The 20,357-nt window shown below is 44.4% G+C and overlaps 2 protein-coding genes and 1 long non-coding RNA gene across 3 annotated transcripts in view; all 3 read left to right on the forward strand.

Annotated features, from left to right (window-relative positions):
• Window positions 1-5,961, forward strand: part of LOC109484584 (paired mesoderm homeobox protein 2-like) — a 21,728-nt gene extending 15,767 nt beyond the window's left edge. The window contains exons 3-5 of the mRNA XM_019787907.1: window positions 4,204-4,358; window positions 4,743-4,940; window positions 5,202-5,961. Of these exons, the coding sequence (XP_019643466.1) occupies window positions 4,204-4,358; window positions 4,743-4,911 (324 nt within the window). The 3' untranslated portion in view covers window positions 4,912-4,940; window positions 5,202-5,961. The remainder of the gene's footprint in view (window positions 1-4,203; window positions 4,359-4,742; window positions 4,941-5,201) is intronic.
• Window positions 5,962-8,567: 2,606 nt separating this feature from the next.
• Window positions 8,568-12,577, forward strand: LOC109484347. The gene is made up of 8 exons (XM_019787601.1): window positions 8,568-8,626; window positions 8,935-9,040; window positions 9,694-9,873; window positions 10,592-10,760; window positions 11,122-11,337; window positions 11,670-11,852; window positions 12,225-12,366; window positions 12,574-12,577. Exons 1-8 carry the CDS (start codon window positions 8,568-8,570, stop codon window positions 12,575-12,577), a joined length of 1,059 nt encoding a protein of 352 aa, XP_019643160.1.
• Window positions 12,578-18,337: 5,760 nt separating this feature from the next.
• Window positions 18,338-19,380, forward strand: LOC109484693. Its single transcript, XR_002141086.1, has 3 exons — window positions 18,338-18,496; window positions 18,937-19,165; window positions 19,307-19,380. It is a non-coding gene; the product is annotated as an uncharacterized LOC109484693 (long non-coding RNA).
• The last annotated feature ends 977 nt before the right edge of the window (window positions 19,381-20,357 follow it).

Genomic DNA, 20,357 nt, shown 5'->3' on the forward strand with positions numbered 1-20,357 from the left:
GGTTCAGATGATCAGCGATGTGCTTTCACGGCAAATGCTTTAACACACACACACACACACACACACACACACATACACACACACACACACACATACTCACACACACACACACACACACACACACACACATAGTTGAGGCAAGAATACAGGTGTCACCTGGTGTAAACGATTGTGCGAATGTGCCGAAAATAAAAGACGGGCACTTTTTCACTAGAAAGAACGTCGCCAACGAGAAACAATGCCGCTAACCGTTTGTGACTGAAAAGATCAGAGAGGTCATTTTGGTGACAGAAATTTGGATACAGTTTCCATGACTCCGTCATTTCGGCATGTTCGCTGCCCGCCAGCCGCCGGTGCTCAGGATACCTGACTCCGCTGGACGGGCAGGGAAGTCGGTCCTGTCGTCTGTATGATTCATGCGGGCACTGGCCTCCTGAAGGGCTGCTGACGACAAGCTAGACACGGCCGCTGGGAACTTAGAACCATTTATTTATTTGTTGCCATTTATTTCTCTCATATTTAACTACGGTTCGTAGCCCAGGTTAGTGGTGTGATCACTGCTCTACAGTGGGTCCTGAGACACAAATAACACGAAGTTCGTACAGTTACATACAAACAAGCACATTCCATGTACCATGAATAATAGAAAATATAATAACAAAAGGCTTTCAATCCTAAAACCTAAAACCAGGTTTTAAGTCAAAAGCCCCAATCATCAGGGCACCTTGCCACCTTAACTTATCAATTTTGCCATGATGCTTCTTTGTGATGTCGGTCTTGTCGGACATGATTACCAGGGGTACCGACTGGCCCGCTACACCTGCATCTGCGTACTTGCATGGCAGACATTCCCGCCATTCTGTCCCGCGGAGGTTTGGCGCGAAACTCGCCGATCCAGTCTTGTCTGTCTGGCCCCGCAGCGTGGCTTCTTGTAAGATATTACTCGCTACTCAGAAAGCAGCACATAAGATGGCGTTTTGATTTTGTATGACAGGTACACAGTCCTGTCGTATCCAGGGCCGTGCTTTATCCAGAGCCATGCTCAGGCACGATTCTGCATAGTCCACGCGTATCCAGAACCTTGCCTGATTCTAACCCCTAAAACATTCAGACATAGGACTAGATAAGCTTCTTCTCCGCATTACTCGCTACTCGAAGCCGGATCAAAGCGTATCAATTCGGCTCGATCTGGACAATTTTATCCTAGTGGGAATGGTGCCACAGTCAAACCTGTACAGGTGATCACCCCTACATAGGAACCACCTTAAAAGCTCGCTAGTAATTTTTCTGTTGACCCACGCATTAAAAAGCCTGTCTGTCTATAGTGACCACCTGTCCGCATAGATCAGATTTTTTGGTCCCCTAGCTAGCCTGTAGGACTAAGTGATTTTCTTGGAATTGGACAAAGTAAACTGTACTTCTTTAAAAATCGGCACATAAAAGTTTCTTAAATAAACTCTTAAGCCCAAAGTAGAAACAATATCTGTACAGCACACACTGCTTGTAAAAACAGTTTAAGTTTAACTGTACTAGGCCATCATCTTTGCTTGACAATTGCTGCTGAATTGCAACTAAAATCAGTCAACGAAAGTTAGATTATTTCTAGGATTCCCCTACTATTTATATCCCATCAATGCCAGATGATGTCACAGAGAGCAGGCAGTCACATGTGTTTTCTCTTAAGATATAATAGTTCAATTTAGAAGTGATAAAAGTAGCAGAGCTGACGGCAGGACCGTTCATAATTAAGTCTTCCACGTAAAACGACTTGCAATTAAAACTGCTGACCTGTTTCTGAACGAAAACTCGCCGTTTATAATTTTTACCATAGTTGACAGTAAAATTTGGCAGGACAGACACAACTGTATGCACTTGTGCCAGAAGTTCCACCGCTGATGTCGAAAAATAGTTGGCACTCGTAAAAACACCTCCACATAAGAAAAGTAGGACCACCCAAAGTAGAAGATAGGAAATATTGAGTAAGCTAAGAGGCCCGTTACGTATTTGGAGGAAATATAATCTACATAACTTTCCGAAGCATGCTTTTCATTGTAATAGAACAGGTTGCAAAAGGATCTCCGTTTGAATCCTTATGTTTCTCTGGGGACCCACTTTTGCACGTTTGATACTTGGTGCTTTGGTTGAATGTAAACTTTCTTTTCATGACATACTTTCACAGTGATTGTTGCAGTAACCCCTCTACTCAGCAGATGTTACTGTTTGATTGGAGTTGATGAATTTTTCACTTATCGTGCCAAATGCCAATTTAGCAGTGTTGCTCTTTTCTTACCCTGTGCCAAACTTATCACAGTGCCTGTGGAGTACGTAATAAATGTATAAGATAAAACGCAATCGCGTGCATGAATATGTGAGGCAGCAAACGCGCGCCAGTGTGTGTTCGTGTGTGTGTTCGTGTGTGTGTGTGTGTGTGTGTGTGTGTGTGTGTGTGTGTGTGTGTGTGTGTGTGCACTAGTGTCGAGTGTATGGGTAGTCAGGGATGTGTACTATTGTAGAGGTAGTCGAGAATGTGTAAATCTGTAATGCTGTACAGGTAGTCAGCTAGGGGTGTGTACTACTATATACAGGTAGTCGGGAATGTGTACTGCTGTACAGGCACCACTATGGTATATATGCGCCCAGCAGGCACGTGGACCTGTGTTTTGGGGTGGGGTGGGGAAGGCCTAGGATGGGGGTAGGGGTGTACTCGTGCACAGTACTAAGTGTACAGGTAGTTGCACTATTAGCGTACCAGGTAGCCAGCAGCTTGTGTACTACATATGCGCCCAGCAGGTGAGAGGACTTGTGTTTTTGGGCGGGTTGGGGTAGGGGTAGTCGGGGGCCATAGCTCATAGTCCTGTAGTAGTACACAGTACTTATGATGTACAGGTAGTCGAGAGTGAATACTACTGTACAGGTAGCCAGCAGCGTGTGTACTACATATGCGCCCAGCAGGCGGCCTGTCACTGCCGCGTCCATCCATCTCACGCCGCCCCGCGCCCGCTAATTCCCCTCAGACGCCACCGGGCCAAGCCGTAACCGCCGATATTGGAACATAACGAGGCCCACATGTTTCCCTGGTAACGGGACACCAGAAGTTGTGCCGCGGCGTAATTGAAAGTTGTTGCCCGGGGATAAATGTTTAACGAACTGGGGGAAGAGGTCGGGCTAGTCGGGCGAGGCGGGCGTCGGGGTCCCGCGATTGGCGCCAATGAAAGGCGAATTAAAGGCAGGGGAAGGAGTCCCGGCTGGCAGGTTTTACGGATGCGTGTCCTGACGATTTGATGGGGTCTCCTGCTCTTAATTAACGGACGCACAGCTTAGATCGTCTGTCTGACTCCCACGCACGACATGGGTAACCAGGTGGCGTGACCTCTGACCCGCCGTCCCGATGGCCGGACAGGCGAGATAACAGGTTGTTATGGAGCGGCGTTCTGCAGACGATTTCTGTTTTTCTGACGAAAAATCGCGCGAGAAATCGTAACAGGTGCCGATTTACAAGCACTTAACCTCCCATCCTGTTTCAGTCAGGGAATATTACGTGTAATATAACGTTAGAAGCATACAGGACATAGGTCAGTGTCTAAGTTATGATATAACGATAAACTTTAGAAGTGAGTCAAGGTTGTTGTTGATAGTCATCCTTAAATAACACCAGCTGCTAGTGATAATCTACTTTGTCAGATTTCGGCGATATCCTTTTGGCTGATCTCTAACCTTCACAGATTATCCGAACATTGATTGATAGTTTCAGTGACTCACCTCCTCTCACGTCAAGCTTCGCTGAGAACAGGATAGTAATAGGGCTATCTTATCACATGGCAAACGTCATAGAAATAGAAAGACTATGAAAAAACACATTGACAAGGTAGCCCGACCTCTAAATTGTCAATTTAGTCCGAAATTCCAGAACTGTAAAGGCAAAACGTTTCTATACTATACCGACCAAAACAAACTCACCACAACTTGAATGGTTGGTTCTGATTCATACTGCAGATACAATTCATATCAATAGCATACGCAAATAGTTTCCATTATTTTTTTTTTCACATTTTTTTCTGCTTTGTTGTCTTTTATATAATACTTTTCGTTCCATAACGCATAAGACTCCCCGGCAGGGCCCCGCTTTGGAAATGTGACCTCAGCATCACGTATAACAACTGCATTGGACACCTTTAACGTTTTGTATGTTTGTCGTCTGCCCAGGTGTGGTTCCAGAACCGGAGAGCGAAGTTCCGGCGGAACGAGCGAACTCTGCTGCAGACGCGCAACGGGCTGCTCAGGCAGGTCCACCCCGAGGGCGTGTCCATCGAGCAGCCGATCGCGCCCCGACCCACGCCGATCGCGCCCGATTACCTCAGGTAAGAACCGATCTCTCTCGACCAAGGTCGATCACTCCCCAACCAATACCGATCACTCCCCGACCAATGCCGATCACTCTCCGACCAATGCCGATCGCATCACGACCAACGCCGATCGCTGCCCGACAAATACCGATCGCTCCCGATTACCTCAGGTAAGACCCGATCACGCCCGACGCTCGCTCCCAATGCCGATCGTACCCCGACCGAGGCCGATCGCTCACGACTACCTGGGGAAAGTTATGGCGTATTTTTTAGCTTTAAAATGACGAATCTAAAATTAACGCTTTTTAGCCTTCTGCACAGCTCGATCGTAACGCTTAAACCGATTTTAAGATCTTAAGATTAAAAAAAAAAATCTCGTCAATTTGTTGTGTTTTTCAGCTGGTCGTCGCCGACGTCGCCGTACAACCCGATCGTGTCCCACGCCAGCGTAGTGCCGTCCACCTGCTCCATCACACCTGGCCAGAACGTCCACGTCGGCTCCAGCATCGCCAACCTGCGCCTGCGCGCCAAGGAGTACAGCCTGCAGCACGGCTCCATCACCGCCTGAGGGCGCTGCTGCAACACCTGTAGTTTTATTTTATAAGCAAGTCGGCAGAACGTACTGCGCCTGCGCATAACCCAGGATTTTCACGGTTTTCGTTGGATTTTTAGTCAACGTTGCATCAGAATTTTCTCTGTTGCAGACGATAACTTTTACGACATAACATTTGAAAACTACTGTCGGAATGCTAACCTTATATGAGCAAATACAACCTTATATGAGACATTCTGCCGAAGTGCTATGTTCAATACATTACGGTTTTGCGCAGGTGCAGTACGTTCTGCCGACGTGCTTATTTTATAGCTTTTAGAAAAGGACAAACGACGATTCAAATTTGTCAAGCTCGAAAGGTATTAAAGTAATATGCTTAATTAAGAGTACTACTTTGTTTAGATATTGAAGTGGATATTTTCAGTGTAAATTGTTTTATATCCTTTTATTATAGACGTAAGGTGTACATGTACATGAACTATCAAAGAATATGTACTGCTAATTATGTTTAAGTGCTATCTTTGCTTAATCGGGGAGCGTTATTTTGATTCTACAACACGACATCATTATGTGTGCTGGTAGTACAAACTATTTGGAGTATAATTAATTTGCCAGTGTGGATTAATAATTCTTTCTCTCGAAGACAGACGACGATAAAGCCGAATATAATATTTGCCCTCTCTGCTTGGAGATTTGGGTTAATCCTGCCTTACAATTTTATATGTCATCAAAATGAAGTTGGCGAATATTCCTGAATTAACAAATTGAGCTATAAAAGCGTTGTGGAATGGTAAAAGGTAATATTAAAACGATAGCCGGGAACCGTGAATCATTTCTTGTAATTACCCCGAACAGTGCCCTATTCAGACGTTATGTAATAAATATCTTAATTATGGCATTCCGTGTTCGTTCTAACTGAGAACACATTTTGTAGGTTGGAAGATGCTATGTTTGTATCTGTAGCTGCTGGAATCTAAAGCCTAAAGTTCGATCACTATAATGAAGCTGATTAAGATGTTTTAATCTTTATTCATTTGTATTTTGAATAAATTTTTGTGCTACTTATTGTGAATCTTTGATTATCAGAAGTCTGACAATTACTGGGATATATGTTAAATTGTATATCATTTTCCAGAAAGTTACACAATTGTCTATTAATTCTACACATATTCTTAGAAACATCTCGTTAGAAATCATTGCACTTTTCGAATATGACCACAATGAAGGAAATTTCAAGATACATGTACAGTGTCAACACCACTAATAGCTCCAACGACGGTCACTGAATGTTAGCCTGGCTACCATACGGATTTTTGCTCTGCAACGCTGGAAAAAGATCATGATGGTACCCAGGCTAACTGAATGTGATGCCAGGCCTTTCGATAGTCTTCGATGGTAGAACACGTGACACTAGTGCAAGTACTAGTAGAAATACACTGTGCAGCTACAGCATGATCCATAGATAATCTTTGGAACCGCGGGATACACTTTACCTGATCTGACCACGCCAGGCCAGGCCACCCAAACCCGCTGCACTCCGCACATGTCCTCCCACAGAGCCAGAAATCCCGGTAATTTCCCGCCCTCGGTCCGTGGATCCCGTGGTTCTGACCTCGCGGTGTTTTCTCTCAAACTTGTAACACTGAGGTTAAACTGTTTGAGTGGCTATTACCTGCCTGTCCCCGGGGCAGTAGCATCCTAATAGCTGTGGTGACTGTTGAATCTAGCCTCCCACTTGTGGCAAAATTACCGAAAACGCTACAAGAATGTCACCGTTTTCGGCAATTTTGCCACAAAGAGGACCCTAGTTTTACTCTGAGTAGAGAGGACTCTAGTTTTACTCTGAGTAGGCTCATCGAACATCATCATGACGGCCTGGTTGTGTGGATACTAATAGTAAAATACGGTCGCGTTGTGGTGAGTATTTAGTATAGGGATCTGAACATTGGAAGCTGGGTTACCCAGAAACCATGGAAACCGGGACGAAACGGATCAGCGAGAAGTCGACGGGAAATGTCGGGGTATCCTTTCGGAAAGTTGTGCCGTCATCCTTACATCTGCTTATCGCTCCTCGCCATTCTCCCATCCGGAGAAAACGTAATCTCCGCCAAGCAGATCCTAGGGTGGCATAATACAGTTTCAAATTGGCCAGGCAGTATCCATTGGCCAGAGAGGGTCCAATATGCCACCGTGGCCAATGTATACTGCCTGACCAATTTGATACTGTCTTATGCCACCCTGAGGATCTGCTTGGAGATTAGAGCAAATTGGCAGCCACTTCTTACACCTGCTTAGATTTTACTCACCTTTCCCCCGTCTGGAGTGCAATGACAGCCCCTCCTTACATCTGCTTGACGCTCCTTCATCATTCCCGCATCTGGCCTGCCCTGACAGCCCCTCCCTACATCTACTTGGTTCTTATTCATCATTCCCCCATCTGGCCTGCCCTGACAGCCCATCCGTCTCGTGCCACCCCCTCCCGAGCCTGTTTTCGGCCGCCCCAGACATTTTAGCATCACGTTTCATCCCCTAATCCGCCGCAGAGCGGGGCAAATTGGAAAAGAAAAACGAGGTCGTGCCCGGCCGATGGGCGCCCGGCGGGGGATGGGGGAGGGGGGCGCTGCCACACGCCTCTAGTGTCCCTCCCCCTGGCCGGGTAAATGTTCAGGTCTTACGATAAGGTGGAATGTTATGGGAAATGCCCTTTTGGCATCGGCTTTGTTGGTTAATATGAAACAACAGAAAAGAGGGGGGGGGGAGAGAAGACAGGCAGACAGAAAGGAAGAAGTTGGGTGAACATACCGTAAACTAAGTGTATGTTATAGCCTTTCGATCAAAGTGCAAGGCTTAAACTTGGTCAGGATATTGCTGCTCATGATCAAGCCCACAGCATGCTTTATGCGACCCCTAGCGTCGTGTTAATGAAATCCAGGATCTATGACATGTCACTGATGTAGATCATACTACTAGATACTAATAGCTTCGAGTTCAAATGTAAGACAAATACATGTTTTTCAGGTACCTTTTAGCACTGTCGAGACAATAGTAGATTGGGCAACTCTAGACACGATTCAGAACAGAAAACGATAAAAAAAACGTCTGTCTGGTGGGAACCCTGATGTCACGTTGTTATTGCTAATAAATAATAGATACAGGACGAGCCTCCTTTTATCAGAAATACAATCGCGTATTGCGTTTCCCTTTGTGCGGTCGTGCATCGTCTTCTGACTGTTTGGTTGAGCGAGTAATCCGTCTGGTCACCTGGCGAAATTGATTCCTTTGTACCTGGATCTGTTCCGATATTCACACACAGGTGACGGACATTCGTATCAATTCAGCCATAGGAAGACACGATTTCATGGCTTAATTTCCGTACATCATTCAACATTCTTCTTAACAATGGCTTTTAAAGGAAAATATATCACAATGGGCTTTCGTAAAGTATTATTAACCAGCTTCTGTGTGTGTGTGTATAAACCAGAGGTATCGTTTGACGACATCTATAGAAAGGCAACATCATTTTAGCGCCATTTCCTACAACTGAGGTAGATAGTACATCAACACATCGCGTTTAAAATGCACAGTAAAAAGGGTACCATGGCCACGTTGGAAGGTTGATATACTAGTATTTGAGAACGTTGCTGAAAAGACTGGTCTTTCATCCAGACGCCATGCCGCCAGGTTTTGCCGTGAAGTTCTTACTCCTGTGTACGTGTGTCCGGGCAGTGAGGTGAGTGTATTTTATCCACACACAAAGAGCATAATATAAAGGGACTTCCGTCTTGAGAAATGAGGGTGGCACTTTGGTTATAACCGTAGGCATCGTTTTGGATGGATACACAAAAGTAATTTCAATGACTTTAACTTGGTAATTACAAGGCACTATATAAGTATGTCACTAGTTAGGTTTAGCTATAGTTACAATAATGGTTTATAGGTTCTATGTAATATTTTTTTCTTATGTATTTTATACTGTAAGGATCTAGGGTTGTCTCCTGTGAATGATATACGTGTACTGTAATTAATTTATTCATATAGGTATGATACTGAGGAGGAAGGTTTATTGGCCATGGAGGAACAGGCCGAGAAAGAAGCGGTCAGAAACAAGCGGCTGTACTTCCACCGAATCAATACCTACTACCTGGTAAGGTTCCTGTTGTCTCCAGATCCCCATTCGCGGCGAATGCTTTAGCCAGAACCACGCTTTATCCAAAACCATGCTTTATTCAGAAGTGCTTTATCCAGAACCATAAATTGTCAAGAACCATGCTTTATCAGTCCACAACCATGCTTTATCCAGAACCACGCTTTATCCAGACCAGAACTATACTTTGTCAAGAACCATGCTTTATCAGTCCACAACCATGCTTTATCCAGAACCACGCTTTATCCAGACCAGAACTATACTTTGTCAAGAACCATGCTTTATCAGTCCACAACCATGCTTTATTTAGAACCACGCATTATCCAGAACCATACTTTGTCAAGAACCATGCTTTATCAGTCCACAACCATGCTTTATTTAGAACCACGCATTATCCAGAACCATACTTTGTCAAGAACCATGCTTTATCAGTCCAGAACCATGCTTTATTTAGAACCACGCATTATCCAGAACCATACTTTGTCAAGACAAGAACCATGCTTTATGAGTCCAGAACCATGCAGAACCTTTCCATATCCATGCGTTGTCCAGAATCATGCTTTATTATGCAATTATGCAAAACCATTCTTTTTGAAGAACCACGCTTTATCCATAGCCAATATTTCTAATGGCGTTTCTGTCGCTCTCAACAGGTGGACCATTCCACCCAGTGCGCCCAACTCTGCCGGCTCACAGCGGACTGCAAGTCCTACCAGTACCGCCAGGGGGAGCAGCGCTGCGAGATCAACAATGCCACCATGAGAGAGTTTCCCTCCCACAGCAAAACTCTGACAGGATGGAGCTACTACAAGCGCAACGCGATAGCTTTCTTTGTGAGTCTGTATTATGCATAATGTTATGGAGGTTGTGTCGAATAATCGTCAGCCAAAATGGGCGCCAAACTATACTCAATATGGGCTCATTGATTATTGAAAGCAGGCTTGATGCCCGACTTTCAAAAGCTGGATTATGTAACATTTGGACGATACAAAACGTCAAAATAAGTTGAAAAGCCTCACCCTTCAGAGTGGCTGTCAATACTCCATTGCAAAAAAGCGTCATTCAGGAGTTGGAAGTGCCAAAATATGGCGCCTCACTGGAAGCACAGCTGTCCGCCATGTTTGTTTATCATTGTGCTGAACAAAGGATTATTTGCAAGTGTTTCCGTGTATTGAATACTACGTTCCATGAACAAAGGTAAGTTAAACACATGATCTAGATGGTATATTGAATGGAGTATTAACTTTGCTTGAAAAACACGTCGTTAACCAATTTCGGCAAGAACTTTTTTTTCAAACATGAAAAGAAAGCATTAGTGAATTCACACACACATTTTTCTGCCTTCAACCACCAGAATGTCTGATTTTAAATTATGTAGTCGTGTGACGCAAACACCTTTCCTGTAGACCGTTCATGACCGTACACGTCGAATCCCCTGTTCTATGTCGAACACGTCGAACCCCCTGTTCTATGTCGAACACGTCGAACCCCCTGTTCTATGTCGAACACGTCGAACCCCCTGTTCTATATCGAACATCCTCCCCATATTAGGGCATCTGGAGCCCCTGCCCCCAGGAAAGCGACCCCTGTCGGAACGGCGGGATCTGCACCTCCCGTCTGCTGAAGACGCAGCAGACGGAGCCGAACCACTGCCGCCCCACCTGCGTCTGTCCCGCCGGTTTCCATGGAGACGACTGTCAGACGGACGCGCGGGATAAAGGTACGTCATGGGGTTACGACGTTATGATGTGCCCGGATGTAGTTAAGAGAGACCAATTACGTGTGATCTGGACGCCATTGTTCCAGCCACACTCCTGTGTTGGAAGTCAATAAGTCCCTTGCCACATAATGTAATCCAATACCACAGGGTGTCTGCTACAGCACCAGTTACCGTGGTGACAGCCGCGTGATCCATGTTATTGACCTTACGTGTTTGGAGGAGAAGAGCAAAATTTTAAACAAATGAGTTCTCATTCTGAGAAGGTAAACATAATGGGTAGAAATAAGTATGAAACATTGTTTTACTATACTATCTTCTTCCGCACGTGGTAATAACGTTATAATTTATTTTTCTGTTACAGTCGGATGGAAACAGCACGGTTTATACGCCTTTAAGGTGTTCTCTGATAACGTTACGCCTAAGAGGTACAATGAGGCAAGGACTGCCTGTGCCGACGAAGGAGCAACACTCGGGATCTTGAAGGACGAAGACACGCACGACTTCGTCTTGGCCCTCAAAAACATGACGGCGCCGAGCGAGAAACTTTGGATCGGGTTGAGCGACAGTGAAGTCGAAGGTATTTTATTTATTTGTTTATCGAGATTTACCACACGTTGTCGGAAGGATTAACGATCACCTCTTCAAGAGGGTGACGATCACCTCACCTACTCTTTTCAAACGATAAGTGTGGTGGGATCTTTAACATGCTCAAGGTGTGGCTCGCCTTAAACACAGGAACCCCGCTTTACCTCCCGTCCGAGAGGACGTCCCTAACCGAAGCTAGGTACTCATTTTTACCTTAGACCATTAAATAAGTGCCTCTGCCAACGACTCAACAACGAGGCCTGTAAGGGATTCTGAGTCAACAACCCTAAATAACCACAACACCACCTTGCCACCCTACCTTAGGTAGTTTTGCCTGGGAAGACGGCAGTCCTCTCGGAGATTTCAGCCAGTGGGTGCCGGGTCAACCAAACAGCCAGTCCAACCGAAACTGCGTCTACATCACGCCTCAGCACGCCACACACCCCAGCCAGTGGGGCGACAGGTCCTGCTCCAGTCGCCATGTGGCAGCTTACGTCTGTCAGAAAAGTAAGTGCCTTTCAAAATCACTAGCTAGCCTTCACCAGGTCATGATACAGGGGTACGGATCGTAGAATTCGGCACGAAAAGGAAATACTGTTATTAGACAGGAGTGTCATGCAGTTTACGTTCCCGTAATTTCCCCCTCCAAATGAACTCTACGGTGGCCAAACTCCCCGTGGCCAATTATTCCCCCTTTTGACTAAATTTTAATGTTTATGAACTATTTGTTTTATAATCGGATCGTTGCCTAAACCAATTAAAAATACTAATATGACTTTGTCCTTACTTCTGGCGTGTATGAAGTAGGAAAACATTGATTGTATCATGGAACAGTCTAGTTCTGATTTAAGGGATGCTCTCTGCTCTATTTTGTTGTAGAATTGTCCTTTTGGTCCCGAGCGAAGGTTGTCGGTTCGTCGGGAAGTTCTGATGACGCCACTCACAGTGCCGACAGGACGACAGACGGGCACAGTCTCACCTACTGGCGGCCGGACGACTCCAATCGGTACTTCAACAACTGGTGTGTACATATCTTCTTATTGTCGCATACATAGTAAAAAAAACGTGGGCAATATGGCACAGAATAAGAGTTATTCGAACGCGCTCTAAGAATGGAACGCATCGAACGTGCACATTCGAACGCGCTCTAAGAACGGACGTTCGAACGCATAGAACGCGTTTGAATGTTGATGGGAATGACGTAACCCCTTGTGACGTCATAACATAGGTAGCTTTTGTGTTCCATATATGAAGGAGTGAATTAATCTATTTCGACACTGAATGAAACGCCATCAAAGACAATGGTACGTGGATAAAAAAGAATTCAAAAGAATTTTTGAAAATTGAGATTTGGTATGGTATAAAGTTCGAACTCTATATCTTTGGATTCTACCAAGTGAAACACAGATGATGAGCTTTCATTCAAAGATTTGGTATTTGTTATATCAGGTACATCGTTTACGACATGGGTAACAGCTTGACAGTCACCAAGATCAGCCTGACCAACTACGGAGACACCGTGCATGACGTCAGAGCCTTCACGCTGCAGACGTCATCAGACTGTGGGCAGCACGGATGGACTGACGTCACGACAGTAGATGACGTGGCTGCAGGGACCCGGCAGCCCCAGGAGTTCGGCGGGTTTGAGAAGTCGGGCCGGTACTGGAGACTGCTCGTCACCGGGACCCACTCGGGCTGGCCGCCCTTCCTGGTGGAGACCGGCTTCCCGGGACTGCAAGGTGATTCCTCGGTTTAACTTTTACCCAGGGCTCAAAAGGTTGATACGGAACACTCCATTTTTTGCATGGAAATTTTTCGCATGGAAAAATACGCAAGCAGAGGTTTGCGTTTTGGCTTGCACGTGTTTTGGGGCTTTTTTTTTCAAGCATTCTTTTTGCCCTGTTTTTTTTAAATTGGGCTTTAATTCTTAATTGAGTTTTAATTTTTTTTTAAGTGCAAAAAAAAAGCCCGACTAAAAGACTGAAAACACGCCAAAATGGGAAAGGAGATGGAGTAAATATGGTGTATTTGCTCGCAGATGTGGTCTTCATTATTATACCTTTGTTTTCACAGGGTTTGACTACAGAACTACAGACACGCAGTTACTGTACAGGTGGGACCTGCCACCCGCCATAGGGCGGCGCTTCCAGTTTGAGGCGCAGGCCAGAAACGACGTGACCCTGGCGCTATCGACAGAGAACCAGGGTCTTGGTCTTCATTACGAAGTTATAATCGGTGGCTGGGGTAACACCAAATCTGCCATACTGCGCCCAGGTTCAGGGGGCCTCGTAGCTGTGGCCCAAATAACAGGTAGGTCACGGTTGTGAATGAAATGAGTAAATAATATGTTACAAAGCTAATTCTTTAATACATAGATAGCATTATATTTAATTATATATGTAACTGAGTATTGCGTCACGAATTCTTGTTCATCTGTTTTTAATTGTATGCTACTACTCTCCAGTGGCAACACTGCGATTTTAAATACAGTCACCTGGTATCTTTACACATACATGTATATTGCATATATGCACACAGAAGAATCAACCTGTCCAGAAACTGAAGTGTCAATTGTATCCAGAACCGGGCATATCTATTACCGTATGTCTGATTAGGATACATTAAGGATCAGTCACGGATCTGGATGGCCTCATCGTCTCCAAGACTGTGTTGAAGGCACGATTCTGGATACACGAGAACTATCCAGAACCGTGTCTGTGCATAACGGTGCTGGATAAAGCACGGTTCTGGATACACGTGGACTATCCAGAACCATGCCCGAGCACGGTGCTAAATAAAGCACGGTTCGTAAGACAACAGTGTCACCTGTTCAAACTGTCTCACCCCAGGTATCACCTCTCCCACCGAGTACCGGGGCTTCTGGGTGTCCTGGGCTGCTGACGGAACCATCGCTGTCGGCCGTGACAACGAGACCGAACCATTCATGCAGTGGGTGGATCCGGACCCCCTGCCCATCGGCTACGTGGGTTACCGTACAGGCTGGGGCAGTGACGGACGGTGGAGGTTCCTTTTACCAGGTAAGGTTCCTTTTACCAAGTATCAAATTAGCCAGACATCCATTTGCCAGAGAGGATCCACACGCCAACCGAGTGGATACTGGCGAATGGATACTGCCTGGCCAATTTGATACTGTCTTTAATTAGTCACCCTACGGTCTGCTTGAAGCTTCGAAGATTAGGGGAAGGCCACAATTTCTTAATTTTATGGAAGACATCCGCGCGTTCAGACATTTTCGCCCGTTCTAAAAAAAATCACAAAAAGTCACCTCCACGAAACTTCGGAGCGTTGATTTAGAATAAGAAAATCATGGTCAAATGTAGGCGTCAAAGTGGAATAGGTTGAAGTGAATTAAAGTTATTTGGCTGATAATCTTTCGGTTTCGCTACGTTTGGATGACATCTTTATCTCCAACAGAGACCCCTACTGTCCTTGCGTACGACACGTGCCAAACCAACGTCACCGAGACGGGGGGAGAAATACACAACCCGCAGCACCCACAGGTGGGACACGGATCTTCTCATTATTCCATCTTTACTATCCTGGCGACATAAATGTAAGCTGAAGATTGCACAAATAGTACACAAAATGTAAAATGCATGTGAAAAAGTATTTTAATAATAATGTTTTGGCAATGTCCTACGAGTTTTTCTAGCTCTCTTTTAATACAGTACAATAAAACAGAACAGAATAGAACCGAATAGAACAAATTAGAGTAGAACAGCATAATAGAATGGAACAGAATAGAACATTGTAACGTTTCATTTTTTAGAATAGAACAGAACAGAGCAGAATAGAATATAACATTATAATATGTTCCATTGTACCAGAATAGAACAACCGAACATGGTAGAATAGAACATCAGAACATCATAGAATAGAACATCAGAACGTACCTTCTTCTGTTCCCCCTGCCAGGCGTCGTCCGTGTCCTGTGAGTCTCTGATAACGGTGGGTACAGGGAACCGTGTAGAACTGACGTTCCGGGACCCTTTCTCTGTGGAACCTCAGAAGGACTGCAAATTTGACTACGTGGAGGTATCAATTCCTTATCTTTTTCCTTTACAGTAAACCCATTTCTTTTCTTTGGGATACATTACTTCTTGACTCTCTTTCCATATTTTGCGCTTCCGGACAAATAATAATTGACCTCAGGTCTATGTTGAAGAAACGGCACATTATTTTTACCCCAAGAAATCTAGTAAGTCACTTCAATACCAAAATAAAGAAGGGCATCTTAAATAAGAGCATGTAGGTCTGGCATAGAGCTAAGAGACTACTGATGATATTTATTGATCAGTTTGCTGATGTTTTTCCTTTCTAGTTGTTCGACCTTGTAGATGACTCGTGGGAAAGTCTGGGGAAGTTTTGCGGGCGCTCCAGACCTCGTGACGTCATCAGCTCCACCGGAAACGTGGTGAAGCTCGTCTTCCGCACAGACGACAGCGTCCCGTCTCTGTTTTCTGTTGCCTGGCAACCGGGGGGCGGTGAGTGCAAACTGAATCGTATATGAATGCATTAATGGTTTATTACGACCATTATGATCATCTAATATATTACGTTATTGGAATGAAAGCTCATGTGTTGGTTTAATTCCATAGTTTGAACACTTCTCGGTGTAACAAATCTTACAATACTCATTGCAGTTATTTTGTCCCGTTTTCTCCCTCTAGATGCAGCAAACACGACGGCCGAGACAGCATGCAACGCCGCTAATGTGCCAAGTACGTTCGCATTTAAGCCGTTTGTTATCTATTATATATCAATATTGCAGCTCAATCAATTGTTGTTTAGCTAAGTCTAGCGAATATTTTAATGCATAAGACTCGAGTCTGATGTCGAGACTTAGACTGTTTGCAGTAGTCGACAACGTTACTAAGGGGACCTTCACGTGGTCTTCCATGTCTGGGTTTGAGTTTTTTGCTGAACGCGACACTAAGGACATTTTGTGGTGGTGGGTCAAGCGGCATCTATAGGAGTACATGACATAAGAGGGATCACCTACGACGGTGAACTTCATTCTGTAGAGGTGGTACCTGGCTTTGGATGGCCACGATGAAATCGTGAGTCGCCTGGTCCTTTACGATGGCAAGCCAAGCGCCCTCCTCCGCGGCACAGGCGGTTTTCGCACCAGCGTACGTCTGACGCTCGTCCGTGACAACTTTGAAGGAAAACAAGCCGTGTTGCTTCCATCCGCGATCGTCGTCTATGAATATGAAATGGCGGAATAATAGTAATTATAGTAATCTTTCTAAATGACAACAAACATACTGTAGATGTCGGAAGTGACGTGAGTTTGAGCCCCCTAGCAGATCGTTCCATACTGCACGGCGTTTTTAGTCTTTGAAACAAGATTAAAGAGCAATATTGATATATACATGGTAGGATTTTTCTAATTGAAGTGTGGAGAACACTTCCGAGCTATACGTAGTAAAAGCCTTGTTGAAGTTGTCCCTTTTGTGAGACATGATGTCCAACCTACTGTAAGACAAACGCCTGCATTAAACTCTCTCAGATTGTCAAAGAGATTTGTTTATAGCGCCTTTTTTCTTGGACTGTTCTTTTCCACCTCATGTATACATACAGTGTATATACAAGGAGATGGGTACAAGTCACTTGCACTTGCTAAGTCGGATTATGTTCTGTATTTACTGAAATACATTATTGTGTTCACATACATGGTGCTGTATGGAAGTTACTTTAAGTTAGTTACCTTTTGGTTGACGGTACATTATGTACTTGGACAACTACATACATCATCTAAGACATGTTTGCTTCATAAAATTTAGTATCTTTACTAGAAACCCTTTTTTAGAGACACCATTATTAAGAGCAGCATTAATTTGCAAAACCATAAAACTCTATGTTACATTAATTTACAAAACTCGAGTATAATGCTTAAAAACGTGTCGGCTCCAGCCTGGTGTGCTATCGTGGTTGGGTCGGGCTCTCTTCGGAGCCGTAGTAGTTTTCCCCCGCCCGTCATGCAAAACCTACGGAGGAACCTATCCTAGCAGAGCTCGAAGAGAGCCGACCAAAATCACGATAGACTGGACATAGGGCTACATTTCCAGTGACCAGCTGTTCATGTAGACTCAAGGCGGTACATTATAACAGTGACATCTCCCATTTGCCGGCAAATGTTCGAAATGTACGTCCGCATAGTTGCCTTACTAAGACTTGGTGCATCATAATTTGCAATTGCCTTTCTGTGCTCCAATCAGACGTTTTCGTCAGAAGTTAGCTCGTTTCTTTTCGGCCTTTTCTACGGCGGTTGTATGTTTTCCAAGTGGTGATCGTGATTTTTTTTCTTTTCCTCCCTCCTTCAATTAAAGAAATCGTGATCACTATTAGGGAAACATAATGTAACAATCGTAGAAGACAACGAAACAACCCCAGAAACGCTAAGACTGGTTGGCTCAGAACAAATGTCCCCGGTTCAACCCCCTAACATGTCCGATACTGTGCCCTTAGAAAGACACTTTTAGTTTTACACAACTTCCCTCACTGTACGGTGGAGTGACGCCCGTCGGGCCTTTCTACTAATCGTTGATACTGTGTCCAAACACTGATGAGGACACAGATGGATTTAGTATCGCCAGTGTGCAAACATCTGCACATTAACTCTTAGAGCCATAACTTTTTTTTTAAATAACCCAGACCTAAACCACTGCTTGGACTTCCTAAGACTTGACGTGCAGGTCTATAGCATCCCTGACGGGACGGCAGCCGCCTTCGGAGAACTGAATCTCCCCGCTATCGGGCCAGAAGTACAGCTCGGACAGGATGCGCTCCATCAGAACCTGGAATATAGTCAGCAAAAGTAACTTTAATTTGCTTAAGTCAGCTTTCCGCAAAGTTTATTTCATCATCAGGGAAAACGACTCAAAGTTTCTTATAGATTACTGAAAGTTTCTGAAAGATTACTATAATTACTATTATTCCGCCATTTCATATTCATAGACGACGATCGCGGATGGAAGCAACACGGCTTGTTTTCCTTCAAAGTTGTCACGGACGAGCGTCAGACGTACGCTGGTGCGAAAACCGCCTGTGCCGCGGAGGAGGGCGCTTGGCTTGCCATCGTAAAGGACCAGGCGACTCACGATTTCATCGTGGCCATCCAAAGCCAGGTACCACCTCTACAGAATGAAGTTCACCGTCGTAGGTGATCCCTCTTATGTCATGTACTCCTATAGATGCCGCTTGACCCACCACCACAAAATGTCCTTAGTGTCGCGTTCAGCAAAAAACTCAAACCCAGACATGGAAGACCACGTGAAGGTCCCCTTAGTAACGTTGTCGACTACTGCAAACAGTCTAAGTCTCGACATCAGACTCGAGTCTTATGCATTAAAATATTCGCTAGACTTAGCTAAACAACAATTGATTGAGCTGTACAGAGACATACACTGATTTGGTTTGTCAATTGTACTTTAGAGCTAATTTACTGCTAATTTTCAGCCAAGGAAAGTTATAATAGTTTTAGACATAGCTGTCCTGTTTCTTTGTATATTTGCCATTAGCTTTCGGGCTGGAATTTCCAACAATCTTATCAATTATCCAAAACCAGCAGGAAGAAACCGCGGATGTCTTCATAGGGTTGAACGACATTGCAACGGAAGGGAGTTATTTATGGGAGGACGGCAGCCCTATTGGTGATTTTCATCCATGGACACCGGGACAGCCCAACAACTATAACCAACAAGACTGTATTGCCGTCACACATCAAAACGATGACCCCCTGAGCCAGTGGTGCGATGACTCTTGTGATGTCCAACAGGGATACGTCTGCCAGAAAAGTGAGGGTCCTGAACTCATGATCAAGTACTCTTGTCTATCAGTCCATATATTGAGGCTATCTGAAATCTTTATTCAGGTAAATACGCTTCTGAGAACTTAATCACACGCTTGTCCAAAAATATTCCACTTTTTGTCGACAGAGACCATCACCAGGAAGTGCGAAGTGTTCGCTTCAGGAATTGGGGGTGAGGTGCAGAGTCCACAATATCCGGAGGTGGGGCGCTAGTCATGTCATTGGCGTGGTAGTCCTGACCACAGTTGGGACATATACATGTAGATGTGAGAACGTTGTGGGCTGTCCTCGCTTGTCCTTGTCTCGCATCTGCCTCTTTGCCTCAAGCTACTTACAGAAGAGAAGAGAATAGAATATAGAATAGAATATAGAATAGAATATAGAATAGAATATAGAATAGAATATAGAATAGAATAGAATATAGAATAGAATATAGAATAGAATATAGAATAGAATATAGAATAGAATATAGAATAGAATAGAACAGAACAGACTAACATTAGCGTTGCTTCCCCAGTCGTCTGACGCCTCATGTGAGGCCCTGGTGACCGCGGGCAGAACGCAGCGAGTGAAATTGACCTTCACTTCTTTCTCCGTGGAGTCTCACGTCAGCTGTGGTCATGACTACGTGGAGGTACGACATTTTACTCTCGTTTTTTTGGCGACGATTAAGTGGAGGCCTAATAGTTTGTAATAGTATGTAACAAACTTGTAAAAACTCTTCCTTTTTACTATTTGTAAGGGTAGTAAAAATTTGTTTTACTCGGAAGCATTGTCATTGAGGTTAATGTTGCCTCTGTGGTAGGCCTGGCGAAGAGGTTGGAAATGTACGGAATAAACAGGAAACGGCGCGATGATATTCTTAGGTCGTCGTGTGATTGAGTCTTTTCCGTAATGACGTAACAAGATTCAGATTCCAGATTCAGATTTTATTGAATATCGACTGGCATGTTACATTAAGCGCATGAAATACGTCGAATATTTACAACTTGTACTCAATTATTACAATAGATAGCATAAAATCTCACATACATCTGCATAACTAGCGATAAAATACATCATAAAAACTTATCACATCAATGAGTACAGCTAAACATTCTAACAAGAAAGCTGTTTGCCGTACTTGATGAGTACGGATTCATTATTTTTTACATCTTTTTTCCGTATAGTTGTTCGAC

The sequence above is a fragment of the Branchiostoma belcheri genome, unplaced genomic scaffold, assembly GCF_001625305.1.
Source record: "Branchiostoma belcheri isolate BF01 breed outbred unplaced genomic scaffold, Haploidv18h27 scaffold7, whole genome shotgun sequence".
Lineage (NCBI taxonomy): Eukaryota > Metazoa > Chordata > Leptocardii > Amphioxiformes > Branchiostomatidae > Branchiostoma > Branchiostoma belcheri.

Excerpts from the sequence above, each read along its gene's own strand:
- LOC109484347 (XM_019787601.1), top strand. The coding sequence starts at position 8,568 with ATGCCGCCAGGTTTTGCCGTGAAGTTCTTACTCCTGTGTACGTGTGTC. Across the intron at positions 9,041-9,693 it reads GAATCAATACCTACTACCTG|GTGGACCATTCCACCCAGTG; the intron begins GTAAGGTTCCTG and ends CGCTCTCAACAG. Across the intron at positions 11,338-11,669 it reads GAGCGACAGTGAAGTCGAAG|GTAGTTTTGCCTGGGAAGAC; the intron begins GTATTTTATTTA and ends ACCCTACCTTAG.